Below are 19,197 nucleotides of genomic sequence, written 5' to 3'. Positions count from 1 at the left end.
TTTTTAAAAAAAGGGAATTCCATCAAGTGTATTTTTTTCTTCATCTCTATAAACACTTATCATTCACTAAGTTTTAACCAAAAAGGACTATAGTCAATTTGGTTTCCAATAATATTTTCTTCTCGTTTTCAAACATTAAGCATTGATTTAGCTGTACCAAAACAGAATACTACTCCAAATTTCTTCACTTTATCTCTTTTCTGTAAGGTTTATTGAGGAGCAATCCTATTGCAGGTTCATCTTGTTTTTCCGGCTCATCTGGGTTCAGTCTCTTTCAGCATTCACTCACTTATGTCAGTTTTGAGGACTGTGCTCGCTTTGGTGATTGTGTCTCATTTCTGTTTGGTTTTATGAGATGCAATCACATTCCAGGCACATCTCATTTTCCTGGCACCATCAAATCCTTACGTTGCTTGACATTATAAGAGGAATCTGTGCACTGAATGTGGTGGTTCTAGCTCTTACTGTTTAGGAGGAGATCTTAATCAAACAGACAGAGAAACTCTAAAATATATAGCAGATAATACATTCCACAGGCTGACTTTCCCAAGACTTCTTTTCTTATTGTCATACATAACATAGTCAACTCGAGCTTTAGTGCTAATGGCCCAACCCAGCTGCCAATAAAGTCAAAGGAAAGTTTCTCCTTGATTTCAATAGAATTTGGACCAAGCCCTAAATATCCCTAATAAAAGGGAGTATTTTGCTATCAATTACAACATTGCACATTTCACTGTGGTATCTGGTACCTATTAATTTTGCTTTAAGTTTTGAATATATTATAATGAAAGATAGACAAATATCTAAATATAGGTAATATCTTTACCTGGCCCAATTTCTGTTGATGAAAGTGAGGAACTTTCAAGTACACACAGAGTTCTTCAAGCTCAAAAAATTGTCTCTCTCACAAACAGAAATGGGTGCAGTACAATATATACCTCACCCACCTGGACACACTAATCTCCTGATATGGGGCGAGACCACAAAACTGCATACACAATAGTGAAAGATAAACCATTGTCTTATAAGAAGCATTACAATTCAAAAAACTTAAAAAACAATTAATGGTCCCATAGCACCTTAGAAACAAAAACTTAATTTAGAAGGGTAAATGTGAAAATCTTTCTTGAAGTGTTTTACAGTTTTAGAAGAGGAAGAAAACCAAGGAATGGTCCTAAAATCATGGTTTCCAGATCTCCTTTGTATTTTTCTGGCACTCTTCACAATTCTTGCTATCACTTTTTATTGCAAATCCTTTCTCCAACCTCAGAAGTTGACACATTAAGGCAGGGGTAAGAATCCTTTTTTGGATCGGGGCCACAGACCCACAGACAAATCAGTTGGGGCAGCACACAAGGGAGAAGAAAAAAATCCTTATCATTGACTTGGCCCCCACACGGAGGAGCATTCCCCTTACACATCAGGGCCAAAGGGGGACCCAGGCTAGTAGATTTTGTGTGCTGCAGCCCCACAGAGAAAAGGCAGGAGCTGGAGCACCATTGTGGGCTTCTCAGTGCTGGAGAGAACCCTGAACCCCAGGGAATGGTTCCAGACAAGCCAGGGGGTACATTTGGCTCCAGGGTCTTAGGTTCTCCATCTCTGAATTAAGGACAGACATAAAAGAAACCTTGAAAATTCCCTGAAAATGGAAGCTGAAAACATGTGCAGATGTATTTCTATGCTTTATTTTCTGTCCTGGAGATTAAATGAAAACAGTAAGGTAAAAGCTTGTAATGCTTTGGGTTGAAGAATTATCCATCAATTAATTAGCATCATAGTCAGTAATGTACAAAATACCAGCAAAGAAAACTTTAGAATGTCAATATCATTTGGTTAATGGAAAAACTACATTGCCAATCCCTCATTCCGCGAAAAAACAGAGCTATGGTCCTTCGTTTTGCTGGAATTGTATGTTAGATCAGGCTTGTTAGGAAACAATTTTCTATTTGCTAGTGAAGGCTATCTAGGTTGTATAACGTTTTCCACGGGAAACAGCCAAGCAATTAAGGTTCCTCAAGGTAGTCAGGGTTGAAACAAACTAACCTGCTTTGAGTCAGACACTTTTGGATCGTCATTTGCTGCCATGAACTGATCCGCTCTGTTTGTGTGTGTTTGGGTCATTTTTCCCATCCTCGTTTTCCGATGGCGCTACCTCTGCAGTGTCATCCCTAATCATGCAAAGACTTACTCATATGCTTAAACAAAAGGAAATATATGTAGCACTTTAAAGACTAACGAGATAGTTTATTAGGTGATGAGCTTTCATGGGGCAGACCCACTTCTTCACGAAAGCTCATCACCTAATAAACTATCTTGTTAATCTTGAAAATGCGACATATTTTTTCCTTTTGTTTTACCAAGATCAGACTAACACGGCTACCTCTCTATTACTTTTTATATGCTTAAGGCAAGTATGCGCGCTTATTTTTGCAGGACTCTGGTTACAGGAAGAACTAAACTTGGCTTTTGTTTTTTTTGGGGGGGTGGGAGGGTGGGATGGGGGTTCATTGCCAGTGCTGCTCCTTCGGAATAAATGTTTACCACTTTTTTATGGCACTTAGTAATTCACGTTTGAAGGACATCACCCCCCCCCCCTCCTAAAAATAACGACACAAAGTGCGTGTCTCACATTTGATACATTTTGATACTACAACTGCTCTGCTAGGATAAGCCCATAAGGTGTCAGCAGCAGCATTTTTACTATTACATGCACATAAAGTTTGCACAGAAAAATATTTACGTTCTCCTGTGCATCCCCTAGAGGGCACCAAACCCCACAAAGTGAGCAAACTAGGCACGCAGTGGGCGCATTCAGGTGAGGTTTGGTGAGAGCTGCACTTGGCTCACAACTGGTTCTGTTGTTGTCTTTGCAGAAAAACAATGGGACACATCTCTCCTGTCTGACTCTTTCGGTCTTTGCAACCGGGTCTTTGCAATGTTCTTGTTTCTCATCAAAGCCTTCTCTGAGATTGCAAGGAAAGTTTCAAAGCTGGGGGGAGGAGGAGGGAGGAACTCTGGCAGTGGAAAGATGCATGTTATTGTTTTATAGTGTCCACCAAGGGTAAATAAAAGATTTTAAAACTCAACCTCCAAGCACGTAGAAGTTGTTGTTCAAATAACTTATACACACATTGCTCCGGGGAGCCCTGAAGGGGAAGAGAAAAAGTGTCGGAGCATTCCAAGGAAAAGAAAATATTTCTTTTCCACGTTTGCGCGCTTGGTTGAGAGAATCTCTCCCTCTCTCTCGTTTGGGGCTGAAACTGCATTTTTCTTCTTGTTGCTAAACGTTGGGCTTTGCAGAGTCATTTTGATTGCGGCGCCACCGATTTTCCAAATGCATGCTGCGGGGAGACTGGCCTTCTTTTTTGACTTTCTATAGAAACGTGCACTCGCTAAAGTTTTGACAGCGGTGAGCTGATGGGAGGTAAGGTGTCCTAAAAAGGCTGTTTGTTGAGACAAAACGTTTAGGACATAATATGGCAAGGTCCAAAGAGCTAACAATGGCCAGTGTTTCTTTGGGCAGAGTTTCCCGTTTTACAGCTTTTAAAAATTGCATGTGATTTTTTTAACCCCTAAATGCTTATTGTGCTAAAGTTTAAAAGCGTGAAGTTGTTCTAAAACCTTTTAAACAAACCTCGATTCTCGTCGAATACATTGAAATGACACATCAGCCGCCCTGCAAAAAGTCGCTTTTTGATTCTCTTTGTGAAACCATCCCGGCATGTAGTCATACATAAAATCATCGATGTGTCTCTTTTGAAGTTTATTTCCATCAAAACGAAGAATAACGTCTTCAAGGAATCAACTGCGTTTTACAATCAGATTCCAGGACAGCAGGAGGTTGGGGGAAGGGGGTTAAAGTATGAGGTAAAAACCTTTCCCTTTTATTAAAACATTCACAAATAGCTTGTGAGATTCTGTTTCCTCAGGATGGAGCATTACCCCTCCAATACCTACCCCCTTTGTATTCCTAATATGCACATACTGAGTGCATTTGTTAAAATAAAATGAGGAGACATTTGTCACACACACACACACACACACACACACGATACATTTGCTTTTTGTAAGCTGTGTCCTTCTCTGTAGCTTTTCACATTCCCGAAGGCTGGATTTTTTTTTAATCTTCGAAAAAAATCTCATGCAGTGAATTATAAAAGGATGACCTTATTTCGGTGGGCAATAAACACAGACTGGCTCACTAGCTATTTTATTCTGTTTTAAACCCGCTTTTCAAGACCTGTGAATCCAAATGGAGGGGAATTTGTTTTTTGCTTTTTATTTTACTTAGGGGAGAGAGGCCATGAGAAATTGTTTCCTTCTTCACCGGTTTGCCGCTTCTCGCCACAATCACTGCAGTGCGGATTCCAGCAGCATTGCAAATACAGGAATTTACACTTCTCCAGCATGCGTCCCTAATTAACCGAATCTGATTGCCTGTAATGAAATCATTAGGGAAAGCAAGAGGGGCGGGTTTCACAAACCCAAGAAAACTCGCCCTGATATTAGTCTTTTTCTCCTGGGTCTTTTTTTCTTTTTTAATTTTTTGACCAAACCACAGAAATTACAGGTTTTTTTTAAAATATACTAACATCTTTTGGAAAGTGTTAGAGGAATCTGCAAGCTTGATGCCTCCAAAACACTCCTGTGTCAAGCTCTTGGAGCTGATAGCAGCCCGTGCTGTGAAATCTGATGTATGCCACCCCCATGACTTCTAGTGCTAGTGCTTTTATACGTAGCTATACCCTAACAAGCAGCGTTTCAGAACCTAAGACAATGGGTGCCCCTTTCTGACTATGGAAAGAAGAGTGATTCGAATTAAAACCAAAACGGATTTTAAAATGGGAATCCAAACTGCAGGTTTGCTTGGATAAAACCTGGAGGAATGATCCAGCCGTCAGGGATATGTTTTCCATGATCGGTGATCGCTGAGATAAACCGAAGCGGCATGTTTTGCTACTTCCAATCCGTTCAGTTCTTTTTTTTTTAACATTTAATGCACTTTAAAGGTCTACTGCAAGCAAACAAACGTCACTAATGAGCCGTTCTGGATGCGATTTCTCTACCTTCCAAAACCCCCACCGGCCCTATGCTACCTTGGTCCTAGCTGTTATGCCGCAGCCTCTCTCTGCCCACTGATTGGACAGAGCCATCCCGAAGCGCCCAGCGATTGGCTCAAAGTCGAGAGGAAAGGCGTGGCCAGCGCGGAGTAAAAACTCGCCTTCAGGAAGAAAAGTTTTGAAACTTTCCCAAACCCTATAAGGGGAGTTTGCATTTGCGGGGCTGGCTGGTGGCTCTCCACACATACAGACACACACATTGGACTCTCACACGCTCCTCCACAGCCCTCGAGTTTATTTTGATTCTGAGTTCGCAAGACGTTTCGGTGGTTTCCCCTCCAGAAGAATTTTTTTTTGATCGCTGGTGCAAGAATTATCTTTTCCCCCCCCACCTCCACCCCAAGATTCCTGCGAGAATTGTTCCCTGCTTCTGCCTCCCTGTGAGCAGCAGCTTTCACCACCTCTGAGAGAGAAAAAAATATAAAAGCGATCACTAGCCATCCACACTGCACGCTCTTCCTGGCGACCCTCAAGAATGCTGCTGATTTACTGCTGCTAAGGACCCTTTTTGGATTTGGGCAGCTGTGTGTTTGAGACTCTCTCTCTCTCCCTCCCGACCATCCTCCTCCTCTGCAGAGGAGACCCAGTAGGGCGAGCCCTCTTCCCCCCCCAAACACCTAGCCTCTGCGCCCCTCCCGTGATTTCCTCGCCTGGCGAGTCGGGGGGAAAAGCCCCATCCATGATGCAGGCTCGCTACTCCGTCTCCGACCCCAACACCTTGGGAGTCGTGCCTTACTTGAGCGAGCAGAACTACTACCGGACCGCGGGGACTTACAGCAACATGGCCAGCCCCATGGGCGTCTATTCCGGCCACCCGGAGCAGTACGCCGGCGGCATGGGCCGCTCCTACGGGCCTTACCACCACCACCAGCCGGCGGCTCCCAAGGACTTGGTGAAACCTCCCTACAGCTACATCGCCCTCATCACCATGGCCATCCAGAACGCGCCGGACAAGAAGATCACCCTGAATGGAATTTACCAGTTCATCATGGACCGGTTCCCCTTTTACCGGGAGAACAAGCAAGGCTGGCAGAACAGCATCCGCCACAACCTCTCGCTCAACGAGTGCTTCGTCAAGGTGCCCCGCGACGACAAGAAGCCGGGCAAAGGCAGCTACTGGACCCTCGATCCGGATTCCTACAACATGTTCGAAAACGGGAGCTTCCTGCGCCGCCGGCGCCGCTTCAAGAAGAAAGACGTGCCCAAGGAGAAGGAGGAGAGGCCAGCCAAGGAGCAGCCCAAAGCGCCCTCGGACCCCCCGAAGGAGGGCTCGGCGGAGAAGAAGGTGGTGATCAAGAGCGAGGCCGCCTCGCCCGACCTGCCGGTCATCACCAAGGTGGAGACGCTGAGCCCGGGCAGCCCCCGCAGCGTGGCTTCCACCCCGTCGGCCTCCACCGAGAGCTCCCTGCCCGAGCCCCACCCGTCGGGCAACGGGCTGTCGGGCTTCAGCGTGGAGAACATCATGACCCTGCGGACTTCTCCCCCCGGGGAGCTGAGCCCCGGCAGGACAGGGGCCGGGCTGGGGGCCTCGCTGCCGCTGGGCTACCCCCAGGCGCAGCCGTCGGTCTACAGCCAAGCGTGCAGCCAGAGCATGGACGCGAGCGGGAGCTACCACTGCAGCATGCGGGCCATGAGCCTCTACACCGGGGAAAGGCCGGGCCACATGTGCGTCCCCACCACGCTGGAGGAAGCCATCTCGGAGCATCCCAACAGCACCGCCTCGCCCCTGGCCACCATGAACCTGGCCTCGGGCCAGGAGAGCGCGCTGACCCCCAGCCACCCGCATGCCAGCGGCGGTCCCGGGCAGCCGGCAGCCTCCTGGTACCTCAACCACAGCCCCGAGCTGAACCATCTCCCCGGGCACGCGTTCGGCTCCCAGCAGCAGACTTTTCCCACCGTCAGGGACATGTTCAACTCCCACCGGCTGGGGATTGAGAGCTCGGCCCTCAACGAGCACCAGGTGAGCGGCAACACAAGCTGTCAGATCCCCTATAGATCCACCCCCTCCATATACCGCCACGCCACCCCCTATCCCTATGACTGCAGTAAGTATTGATTAGCATCCCCGGCAGGGCAATTCCACCCACACTTAAGACGGCATAAGGAAATCCTTCTAAGCGGACCTGGGAACTAAAGAGTTTATAGACCCTTAATCCTCTCCCCGTCCTCTTTAAATTCCAGACAAGTACATTCTACTTGAAAGGGGATATCTTTAAAATATATATATAGCTATCTAAACCAAAGTGGCAAATTTATATGCTAAAGTATAGGAGGCCTCCGGAAAAAATAAGTTATGGACCAATATCACAGCGATCATTATACGTTTTAAAAGAAAAGTATATATATTAAATATATGAATATATGTCCTGGGTATTTTAAGTTCTCTTATTGTGCTGTAAAAGGTGTGGATTTCTAATCAGACTAATTTTTCAGAGCCATTAATATAATATTTAAAGTTGAGTTCACTGGATTTTTTTTATGTTGCCCAAAAATTCCTAACAGCCAAATTAATTACAAGTGAGTTCTTTTCCCTTTTTTTTTGTACAATTATGCAATAGAATTTCTTTCTATTTAGAGCTGTTCTTTTTTACAAGAGGGGGAAATAATTTATTTTTGTTGGTGGGTTTTTGGAAAGAAGACAAAGTATCTGATACTTTTTTTAAAATGTACGACAGTGTGATGTTTTGTATAATAGTCTCCACCCTGACCATTCCTGAGAACTATTTGTTTTATTCTACTTCACGCTTGTTTGTCTTGGTCTTAATTGTTGTACTTACCTTAAAATAAATCCATGTTGTTTTCTTCTGCTCAAAGTCTGGCGCATGTGTGTGTGTGTGTGTGTGTGTGTTTGCAATTTTTCCTGATTTTTTTTTCAGGCAGAAAACGTGGAAAACATTGATGTTCAAACAAAGTAGATTTCCTTGAGACTAAAAGTTTATTACTCGTTTTATTATTATTTATTTAAAAAAGGCCCAATTCACAGGACGATGGAAGCAGACAAAATAGCATAGTTGGAAATGAAAACATCTAAGCATTCCTGGGTTAGTTTAGTTAGTGCTTTCCAGAGTTTGAAGATTTGCAGAACACTTTGCCAATCCAAGACAATTTGCCAGTTTTAAACTGGAGTAAGATTCTCCAATCCTCCAATCATGTGAATGAAAGAATCGTAATCAGGATAGGTTCTGATTCATCACTCTTATTTTAATCTGGTTCTTGACAGTTTTATTTACCTACTGAGATGTAGGCCTTATAAAGTGCCTTGTACCTCTTGGTTACAGGCAGTTGCCACAATAAAACAAACAAAATATAGTTCATAGGGAGAATGAATTAATAACATCCTGGGAGGATAAAAAAGGAATATCATTTGATCTGGATTTCATTATGAAGTACTAAGAACTCTCCCAGGGAATTCATAGTAGGATGGTTTTACTGTCTGAATGCATTCTCTTTTTATTTGTTTCCTCATCTGACTTAATCTTCTGCTTCCGATACCCAGTTTGAGCTCTCATTATAAATATCTGGGGCTGACAGCAGATATATTTAAACAACCCAAACCCCTACCAACCTTCTCTTCCTTCAAAACTCTTCTAAGTAACTTTAACGTGCTCCAGAAACCGGGTGGCTAATTGTCTCTTAGTCCTACTAAACATACCACCACGTTTGCTTGAAAACGGCTCTTAAAGCCATTTTTATCTAAAGACTGTTTTATTCTTTATCAACGTGCTAGACAGTTTGTCTATCAAGTTAATTGTGATGGTATGCACATAATTCCCTAATGAATGTATGAGCTAGTTGCAAAGATTGTGGATAAATATCGATGTTGTAAGGTATCTCAGAATATAAACGCAACGTAATAAATACTGCTAATGAGGCAAATTCCAGATCCCCCATAAAAACCAAACCACTAAACATCCATTAGGACGAAAAAGTGAATAGATGGGTGGAGAAGAGCCAGTTCTTTGTAGACATAATACACGAATAGATTTTGATCTGTCAAATATCACGTGCTGTAGCATTATGGCAAAGTGCACTGAAGCTCTTGGTTTAAATGAAACATTTTGTGCTGTGTTTAAGCCACCTTCCTACAAAACCCGAACTACTTTGGCCAGATTCTCGAGTTTTTAGCTCTTAATGAAAAAGCAAAGAGAGAAGGAAAAATATCAGAGCAAATGCACCCCCCATCCTCTCCCCTTAAACTGGGAAGATGTTTTTCGCTTGATAGATGCTTTCCCACCTCACAATGAAACAACAGCTTGCTAGCATTGCTCTGTCTATAATCAGCAGTGAACTGAAAACCAGGTGTTTGAGGTTGGACGTTCAAGGGGGTGTTGCTTCTCTTGTGATGTGGGAGAGGCTGGGCTGTGTGTGTGAGAATGCCCCGCAATTGTGGGTGGTTGAGAGACGACTAGGAAGAGAGGACGATCCATGAGCATTGGCATGCAATCTGTCACTTCTCCGCCTTAGCGGGTCCCTTGCTTGAGACAGTTGCCAGTGTCATATTCTCTCTACAAAACAGGGCCTTTGGGTGGAGAATGAGGTTGCAAGCACAGGTGGTTTTCTGCTGCCCTTAACGGTCCAGGGAATTCGGCCTGGAGGCTTTTCCTTGTTTGTGTAAAGAGCACGCCAGGCTGGGCCACTGATGGGAGGCTAGCCCCGTGCCACCCAGGGCTGGCTCATTGCAGACGCCTAAGTGCTGATTACCTTATTGCAGTCGCGTCTTACCAATGGCTGCTGGGGTAAAGGACTTGCTGACCTCCCGAGGCGTGTGCTTTTCCCTGCAAGGCCAGACACTGCTTCCTCTCTCCCCCCCTCCCCCCTGCATTTGAAAAGTTGCTCCTTGGCTGGACAGTTCCAGAGAGAGACACCGGCCCCCAGGTAGCAAGGCCCCGCTGCAATATACTTGATAGACGTTCCCAACCGGGCAGGAACGTGCGTTAAGCAGTGGCCGCGGGCAGCACCCTCTCGCTTGAGTTTCCAAATTTTCCTTGTAGTTGAGCTGTTTTCCACACACACTCTCGAGACCTGCCCGCTTGCTCTGGGCTATTACACCAAACAAAGCCCCTCTCTCCCCACAGCAGGAGTAATAATAAAAGCCATTTTAGGGTTTTTTTAAACTTTATTTCCACTCACAAAGTGACTCATCTCAGCTTAGGCCAAGTCTTGTCCTCTCTATCCCTCGAAGGTGCCTTTTCTCTGGCTGGCTGACTTTCCGCAAGACCATGTCCTATTAACCAATTTTGAAAAAATCCCCCCGGAAAAGAAAGCACTTAAACTGTGTCTCCTAGCTCTTCTCCTCCATGCTGCAAGCTTCGAAAAAACAGCCGCGTTTCAGTTAATTTCCTAGTAGTTGGTGGCATTTTGAGGGCCAGGAATTTCTTTCCCGGGATAAAGTTTGTGATATTGTGCCTACCAGGGGGCAGTAGGAGCCCTCTGAGAGCAGCTAATTTTCAGCCGTGTACTTTCTGTTTAAGCCTTATTTTGTTCGTGCCTAATATGTGGATTCCAAAGTTGATTTCTTATCTCTTTTTCACGTAACAAAAGAAAACCTACCAGCATAAAAATTTAGTAACAGCCACGACACACTTACAAAATCAAAGCATGCTTTTCCCCATTTACCAGATTTCGAGTCATTCCAAGTAGGTGTGCTATTTTCCATAGCAGCGGGAAGGAGTAACTCGGAGGTATGTTAAAAAAATGCCAAGAAGTTTTTAGTTAAATCTATCCCTGGGAATCTTTTGGTGCTAAGCATGTAACATTTTAGGATTAAATACTTGTATTTCCCTAACGATCAGATTTCATCCTTATGTCCCTTTGGAAACAGATGCAGCGTTTTCACCTCTGCCTTGTATTTGACCATTTTCAAGCAGAAAGGAGACTGCAGCATTTCCTTGTAGATTTTACAGCTCTACATCTAGTATTTAGATCTGTGGACACAGACTTTTTATAGAGAATAAGAACTTTCCCGGAAGTCGTTTTTCTCAGTTTCTTTCCATGTTCAATAGTACCCGGATCGTTTCTAAAAGCAACCGGTGTGTTCTCCTCTAAGCTTGTCTGAGATGCTTGCTGTAAAAGCGAATCTAATCACTAGTTTGTTCAGACCTGGGTGATTTTTTATCAGGTCGCCTTTTGCACACAAGGGCTTTTTACCCAGTCCGGATGATTTGTCCCTCAGGTGATGTAAATCAGCCAGGGGAATTAGAGCTTCAAAACCAAACCAAACCAACCACGATGTAACTTTAAACGAAGTTGTCCCTTTAGCTGGATCCTGGCTTTGGAACAACAAATTACTCCATGGCCAGAGTCCTTCCAGCGATTGTTCGTGGGACACCCCGTAGTTCTTTCAGCAGAATTGGTTCGCTTGGCTTTCTTGCCGTGTGTGTGTGTGTGTGTGTGTGCGTGTGTGCGCGTACGAGGGGGAAACGGGGGGGACTGAGGGGTTTCTGCCCAACTAAGGTCAACGAGAGTTTTGCATTGATTTCATATGCAGAAGCATGGGGGGGGGTATGTTTATAAGATAGTCACCCCATTGCCCCAGGTGCTGATACTCTCCTAACCCTGCCAGCCAAAATACTCTCCCGTCCCTACTTCGGGTATGGTGTGAAGCCACCCTCACTTGTTGTCCTCATGAAGGGACCGAGTCAGCATCTTGCAGGATTGGGCCCTACCGTGTCCTTGCGTACAGGGGAGGGACCAAGCCAGATCCCAGCGTCCCACGAAGAAGCCGGTCCTATTCCTAGCCTTTGCGCAGGGCACACGTCCTTCAGTGGGGAGTTGTGATCAAGGACAAACCCCGCGGGCCAAGACCAGCTTGGATCAGGAAAGTGGCTGGACTGTAGATTTCACTGGGCTCCTCCGGGCCCAGTTTGGCTGGGGGTTTATTTTGGCTCTGAGGATTGTGGGCGGACACTGGATCAATGCATTGTAATGACAACATGGCTGGGAACTGCCCGTGTGCAGGGTTGGGGTGTTAGAACTGCGTCTGTCTGGTATAGTGAGCCCTGACAACTTTCCAGGACTTCTAATTCCTAGGAACGGCCATACTGGGGCCATCTAGCCCAGCATCCTCTCTTCCCAGGGTGGCCAAGGCCAGGTGCTCCAAAGGGAGTGAACAGAAAGGGGCAATTTGTGGAGGGATCCCACCCCCTATAGTCCAGATTCTGTCCATCAGCCGTTTAGGGACACCCAGACCACCTCGAGTAATCGCCCCTGGAGGATCCATCCTCCCTGGATTGATTTTTTAGCCCAATTATGCGTTTGGCCTCATCCCATCCCATGGAGAAGAGCAGGACAGGTTGGCCATGTGTTTGCAACGACAGGTTCAAAACCAGCAGCCCTCTTTGCGGTGGGTTTGTGTTCCAACTCTGCTAACCCAAGCAACAACCCGCTGCAGGACTCGCACGCAGTCAGTTTAGCAGCCCCCAAAACAACAAGGCACAGAAGAGACCGGTTAAGATCTCAGTGTCGTGACCTGCCACGTTTTGCCCAACTGTATGGACATTCCCTTGGGCATCCCTTCCCTCTTAGCATCGGGTCGTCAAGCCTCCTTGGTGCTTTGTTTTTCGTCAGCTGTTCCCTGGTGGGGACTGGCTCGGGAGAATTTGAAAAGCCCTGAGCAGGGCGGGCGGAGGGAGAAATGATTTGGCCTTCGGCAGAACCGGCCGCTGGGGCGGAGATCCGCAGCTGTGCAGCCGCGTTAACACCCGCGGCGCATCCTGCAAAGGGCAAAGTGTTTGAACGTGCTTGCGCGTTCCGGTACGCTACGGACTCCGAGGCAAAGGTTACAATGCTGCAGGGCTGGGAGGGGTGTGTGTGTTCCCAACAGGGGACCACTAAAATGAACAGGCTGGGGGTGCCCAAAGCTACTCCCCTGTACACATCCGATCGCTTTCCCGGGGGTGCCTCGCTATGGATTGAGGGGGCTACCTAGAGGCACCCGGCTCTGAACCGTGTGGCTAGGACACTTGTAACAACTGTGCAGGGAATTTCCCGGGGGCGACACGCGGCTCGGCTCCCTTTTACAACCCAGAACGAGAGCTCCAGACAGCCACTTCCCCAAGCTACTTCCATCTGCCCAGTCTCTGCTCCTTGCTCGTGACCACGGACGCTTTTACTCTCTCCCCAGTATGTCTCTCTCTCCCACGACAGTCTCCAACCTGTGCTGCTGCTGCTCCCTTTCTCCCGGCTTTAGGAAGAGTAGACCCAGGCGTCTCCCAAGAGCCCGGGTGAAGGCACTTTTAGAGATTCCCGTGCGCAGCCGGCAAAAAGACAGCTTCCCGCGGAGGTCTCGCTCCGACCAGCCCTGGAGCGCGGTCATCTCGCAGTCATTTAGAGCGCGTCTCAGGTTACAGGACCCTCCCGAGCAGCCCACGTAATGCGTTTCAGGAATGCCTTAGGGCAGGCACCAAAGCAGGGCCACGCAGCCCGGCGGCCAGCGCGCTGCTGGGGAAATCCAGCGCGGTGGCGCTTCGAGCCCAGGCGAACGTCTGTGTTCTCCGAGCCCCGAGGGGATTCCCTTGCCGCTCGGGCCCCACAAGCGAGGCAGCAAACTCTCGTGGGGCCATGTGAGTCCGTGGCTGTAGCCCGGGCCCGCTGCCATGGGTGAGGGTATTTATGGTTTGACTATTCCTTGCTTGGATGTCTCAAGGAGACGCACTAGAGTCTGCGAGAATTTAAATAAAGCCTCGGGGGAGACGGGCGACGTTAACCCGTCCATCTCCCGGTTAAAATCTCCGCGGCAGATGTCAGGAAGGTGTCAGCTGAGTGAAGGCAGCTGCGCGCCGCCACTGAGGCACGGAGCTCCCTTTACAAGGCGGTTTTATGTGAAATAATGTTTAACGAAGAGATGCGTAGGAGAATTGATTTCCAAACTGAGCCAAGGGTCCAGGGATTTTTTTTTGGCACACGTGGGAAACGGACAATCAAGCAACCCCGAGGAGGGAAAGGCGCTTGCTAATCTGAGTCGCCCCATGGAATGTGCAATTTTCATCCACTAGAAGTGGTGGAGGTTTACAACCTGTGTGAACGGGGGCCGGGGGCCCGGGGCCTAGGTTCGATTGATTCCCCCCTTTGGTTTAATTCGAGGAAGTAGTGCCTGACCTCAGAGAGTTACAACCCCCTCAATACGCAGACTTCGTGGCAGTGATGGCCCAAGATAGATCCCCCTCCCCCCAAAAAAACACCCTCTAGGAATCCACTTTCCTCCAAAAAGAAGTAATTTGCAAATCCGAAGCGAGAGGATTTCGGATTCCAGTTGTAAATCGGATCCCCTGCTGGATTCGTGGGAGAATGCAGAAATAAAAGCCACGTTCTTCGCCATTTCGGATCTTCCGCGGGGCACGTGGGAGCTAATCCCAAAGGAATCACCAATTAGCCTTTTTTTAAAACTGCCCTCAGCCAGTAGGCCCGTTCGAGTCAATAGCTTTACCTGGTCACGGATCGGGCACCTGGTTCCTAAGGGCACGGGTAATTTCCCCGATGATTTTCCATAGTTACCCAGCTGCTATACGCCAGCGAATGTTCGCATTAAAAGGCGTTTGGCTCAGGGAAGCCATTCGACTCTGGATCAGCTCCTATAAGACATGTGGCCCCTGTTTCCTTCGGAGCCGATTTCGCTCCCAGAAGAGATGGCCCTGGCAGGCCGCCTCTAAGGAACCACGCATGAGAACAGAAACGGCCTGTTCATGACTCAGATCTGCCTCTACGCAGCTCCCTAAAAAATTGCCTCGGGTCAGATGTTAATTTCCACGGACCATCGCTCGCCATCGGTTTTTAGACCACCCCCGCCACTGACTGCTTTAAAAACTGGGGACACCCCAGGTCCCTACACATCTGGCCCGGTTACCCACCAAGAGCGAGCGAACTGCCAATATTTCACAACCTCAGATGCCTCGCTTTGGGGAAGGAAGGGGGGGGGGGTGTCTCTCCATCAGCCTCATTAAATAGCTGACACTTCTTTCTGCATCGGGCCGAGGCTGCACCTTTGATTAAAATCGTTACATCAGTCAATTAAAAAAAGAGACCCTGAACGTTTATAAAAAAAAAGAGCATCACAAATGCCTAATGTAATCACCGGCCAGCTGTGTGCACTTGTAAAGTTGTTACAATCCCCCTCCTTGGTATAAACAGGAAAGTACATAATATAAAGCAACAGGCCTGCATTCACAAATACTAATCCTCCCCCTCCTGCCTGCCAAGTTCGCCTTTTATGGAGCGTCGCTTGCGCATTGCAAGCCCACCGTGACCCCCCAAATAATCATAAAATCCCCTTCAATTTGGGTTCCTCGAAAATAAGGCTCGTTTCACCGCTGCAAACACACCTCACTAGCCTCATGCCAGTCCGAAACCAGACTTTCTTCCTGCTGGCTGTGTGTGTGCCTGGGTGGGGAGGGGGGATTCTCCCCCTTGATCGAGGTTAGAGAGACTATATTAGCACCACTCGGTGCAAGCAGCCTGTTTACACAGAGTTCAGGAGCAGACACCGGATTGCGCGGCGACCCCATTTTTTGGTTTCCACTGACGTGTCCTGTCTACTGGACCGTTCATGCAGATCTGGCCTCTGGAAGCTTGGATGTCTATGGCTGATCTGAGCAGCCCTCACTGCTGGTTTGAAGGCGCAAAGCTAGACCCGCAGCGGGTGTAACTCAGCTCCGCTGGTTTACACCCGTGGAGGATCCATCCGTGCGCTCCACTTGGAGAGAGACGGGCCCCCTCGGCTCTTCCTCGCCGCTCCATTTCGTGGCCTGTTTCCTTATTGATACTTTCCCAAAACACAAACTCCCCTTTCTCCAGGAGTTTCGGCCCCTTCTCCCTCTGCGCTCCAGCAGCGTACATCCTGCCTGTGCTGTCTGTGTGTGCTCCCCGCGTCAAAGGGTGGACGTGATATTTCAAACATCAGATCAGTGCGTTTATATATTGGGTGCCCGGAAATTTTTCCAAATAAACACAGCTTGATTCGACTTGGGTGGGCAGACTTATCAACAGACTAATTCTATAAACAAATGAAGGAAAAACCCGGGGAACCATTGGCTGGTACCGGAGAGACACGTGGAGGGAGCCTGGAATTGTGTAGCAAGGATATTTTAATTAATGTGGGTGGGCTGAGAACACAAACGACTGTTTATCGGAGACAATTTATTTTCCAGTGCTAAGTCAACATATAATAGCAAACTTACAACAATTATTTAACATTTTAAAAAAAGAGCTATGAAGCAGGGACAGACGGAGAACAAACTGACTGAGGCAGGGTCGGCGCTCACACCAATCTCTCCCTGGTGGAGTCGTGGAGGGTTTCTCCCTTGTCCTTGGAAGCCCCATCCGCGATGAGCCACATTTTCAGCAGCCACCTCGGTCCCATGAGCAGCCCGCTCGCGGGCTCCTCCATGGTCTATCTGTACGGGGCGGACCGGGCTGGGCTGCCGGCTGCTTTGGGCTTTGCATCCTCCAGCGCGGTCTCCAGGCAGGACCCTCCCCAGAAGCCTCCTTATAGCTACATCGCCCTCATCGCCATGGCCATCAAGGAGGCGCCGGAGCAGAAGGTGACCCTCAATGGCATCTACCAGTTCATCATGGAGCGCTTCCCTTTCTACCACGACAACAAGCAGGGCTGGCAGAACAGCATCCGCCATAACCTCTCGCTCAACGAGTGCTTCGTCAAGGTGCCCCGGGAGAAAGGCAGGCCGGGCAAGGGCAGCTACTGGACCTTAGACCCCAGGTGCCTGGATATGTTCGAAAACGGGAACTACCGGCGGAGGAAGAGAAAGCCCAAAGCCTCCCCGGAGACCAGGAGCAAAGCAGAGGCGGAGGGGGCTGGACACCCCTCGGAGGGGCTCCCCAAGCGAGTCCGGGGGAGCCAGGCTACTTCCGCGGGAGAGGAGCCAGCCTGCGGCCGGGAGGACGACTCTGGGGATGCGCTGGAGGAAGGCGAGACCCAAGCCAGCACTGTGGGATGCCCCGGGGCAGCCGCCCCCGTCTCCGCAGCTCCTCCTGGCCCCGAGGGGCCCGCTGCCCTTTGGGGCCCGCCCCGTCCCTCCAGGCGCGCGGCTCCTCTGCGCGCCCCGCGCCCCACCTCCCGGGAGGAAAGCAGTCCCGAGGGGGAACGGGCGGAGAGTTGCTCGGAGGGCGAGGCGGAGGAGACTGGGCTGGCAAAGGCCAAGGCAGGTCAGCGCACCCGCCCCGCCGGCGCACGCCTGCTCTGCCCACGTGCCCAGCGGAGCCAGGTGGGCGCTGCTGCCGGGACACAGCCACTGCCCCCGAAGAGCTCCGAGAAGTCCAGCAGCTTCAGCATAGAGAGCATCCTAGCCCATCAGACTCTCCCCAAGCCAGCCAAAGGGGACGCGCAGGCGGAAGGAGGCTGGGACCCGAGCGCCTCCAAGCTGGCTTTGGAGAGCCTGCCAGCTGGATACAACGCCAGCCCCGCTTTCAATGCGTCCCTGATGCTCGATCCCCAAGTGCAAGGTAGATTTTATCAGATCGGGATCCCCTTCCTCTCGTATTTTCCGCTGCACTTGTCCGAGACGGTATTTAATTTTCAGTAACAAAAAAATATGCAATTTGATAGCCAATTATACACACACTACATTGGATCGTATATATATATATATATATATTTATATTATATAAAATCAAGAATTAATTACATGGGTTCAAAATATTAGGATTTTAGGGTATTTTTCAAACGATCTTGTTCTCAGCAGATGTCTTGGCTGAGTTTTTTTCTTCCCAATTTACTTTAAGGTAATTTTTTTACATTGGCTGTACAAAATATACTCTAGAGGTTTTTGCATTGTTTGATACAAACAGGACAGGGGCCTGATGGTATATCCTTCTCATCTATCATGCACCTGAGACCTGTTTTTGTTCAACTATTTTAATTCCATGATAAAACGAACAAACAAACAAAAACCCATACACCGGTTTAATAATGTGTTTTTCGTGTGTGTGCATGTGTTATTTTGCAATTAATACATACATTTTCCAGGACACACAAGCAATGACTGTGATGCTTCCTGACCTCAAACTTGGTAATTGAAATTAATTGAATAGATAAATGGGTATGATTGGAGCAAAAGTAATCACAAATGGAATTTCCTTCTGTACTATCCTGTTTGCTGGACACTGTATGTAATTCATGGTGTGAATTCTCATGGCTTTAGTGAATGGTACTTGTATTTTTTATTGTTATCTTCATTGCGTCTGTGTCACTGAAGCTGTTTACAGAGCAAAATCAGATTCTGAATGATGTAGAATGGAGCCATTGCAGTTTTTATAGAATCAGATGTTCTAAAACTTAAAGGCCCATTGATCACTATAATAAACTGTTAATCATATGTAGTTACCTTGTTAAAAACTGGACATCTACCAGTGACAATTAACTAACTGGTCCCCATGCATTTTTCAGTTCTCCTAGATGCATTATAGACAAGAGATGTTTTTTAATTATTCCTTCCAGAAATATTGAGACTTTCTTTGTACATTAGTGGGCAAATGTCCTTTGGAAATCTTTTACATTATCAGCTTTTCTTATGAAGCCAAACCTATATACAATAAAGTATTTTGTGCAATGATATGGCTGATTCTTTAAACAATCACCTCTAGTTCATACTGCTGAAATAATTTTTTTTTGGGGGGAGGAGTCATAGGAGAATGGCAGGGAAAAGGAAAATAAAAATGCTAGAAGAAAGATGAAATTTTACAATAATATTTCATTCTCAGAAGCTGCTTGAAGAACAGCAATAGTTCAGAGAGAATTTAACTCTGTGCATTTAGGTCAGTAGACTTGTTTTCTGGAAACAGAGATAACGTTCTTTGCAATGACTGTCTCTATGTCACATACATCCAGCAGAGTCTGTCCTTAAATAAACACCTTACTGTGGAGGAAGAGCTGGGCTTGTCGACAAAGCTCTGATTCAAGTTGCACGGAGCAGTCTGGGCTTTCTTTGAAACATCCTAGCTCCTGATTCCAGAGCTATTTGCATTTAGATGTGCAGTGCAGAGCTAAACATCCAGAATCTGCAAATAACTCTCCATTTATCTGATGTGGGAAAGTACAAAAAGTCACAGAGCTGTGGGAGGTAGCCCT

At 47.4% G+C, this 19,197-nt stretch overlaps 2 protein-coding genes across 2 annotated transcripts; both read left to right on the top strand.

Annotated features, from left to right (window-relative positions):
* The first annotated feature begins 5,230 nt into the window (after nt 1–5,230).
* FOXC2 (forkhead box C2) lies at nt 5,231–7,933 on the top strand. The gene has a single exon (XM_006137359.5). It carries the CDS (start codon nt 5,800–5,802, stop codon nt 7,174–7,176), a length of 1,377 nt encoding a protein of 458 aa, XP_006137421.1. The 5' UTR covers nt 5,231–5,799; the 3' UTR covers nt 7,177–7,933.
* A 458-nt stretch (nt 7,934–8,391) lies between these two features.
* Nucleotides 8,392–18,748, top strand: FOXL1 (forkhead box L1). The gene has a single exon (XM_006137358.5). It carries the CDS (start codon nt 16,439–16,441, stop codon nt 17,651–17,653), a length of 1,215 nt encoding a protein of 404 aa, XP_006137420.3. The 5' UTR covers nt 8,392–16,438; the 3' UTR covers nt 17,654–18,748.
* The last annotated feature ends 449 nt before the right edge of the window (nt 18,749–19,197 follow it).

The sequence above is a fragment of the Pelodiscus sinensis genome, chromosome 12 (genome assembly GCF_052426305.1).
Source record: "Pelodiscus sinensis isolate ZL-2025 chromosome 12, ASM5242630v1, whole genome shotgun sequence".
NCBI classification, from domain to species: Eukaryota; Metazoa; Chordata; order Testudines; family Trionychidae; genus Pelodiscus; species Pelodiscus sinensis.
This window is presented reverse-complemented; position numbering and strand designations above follow the sequence as displayed.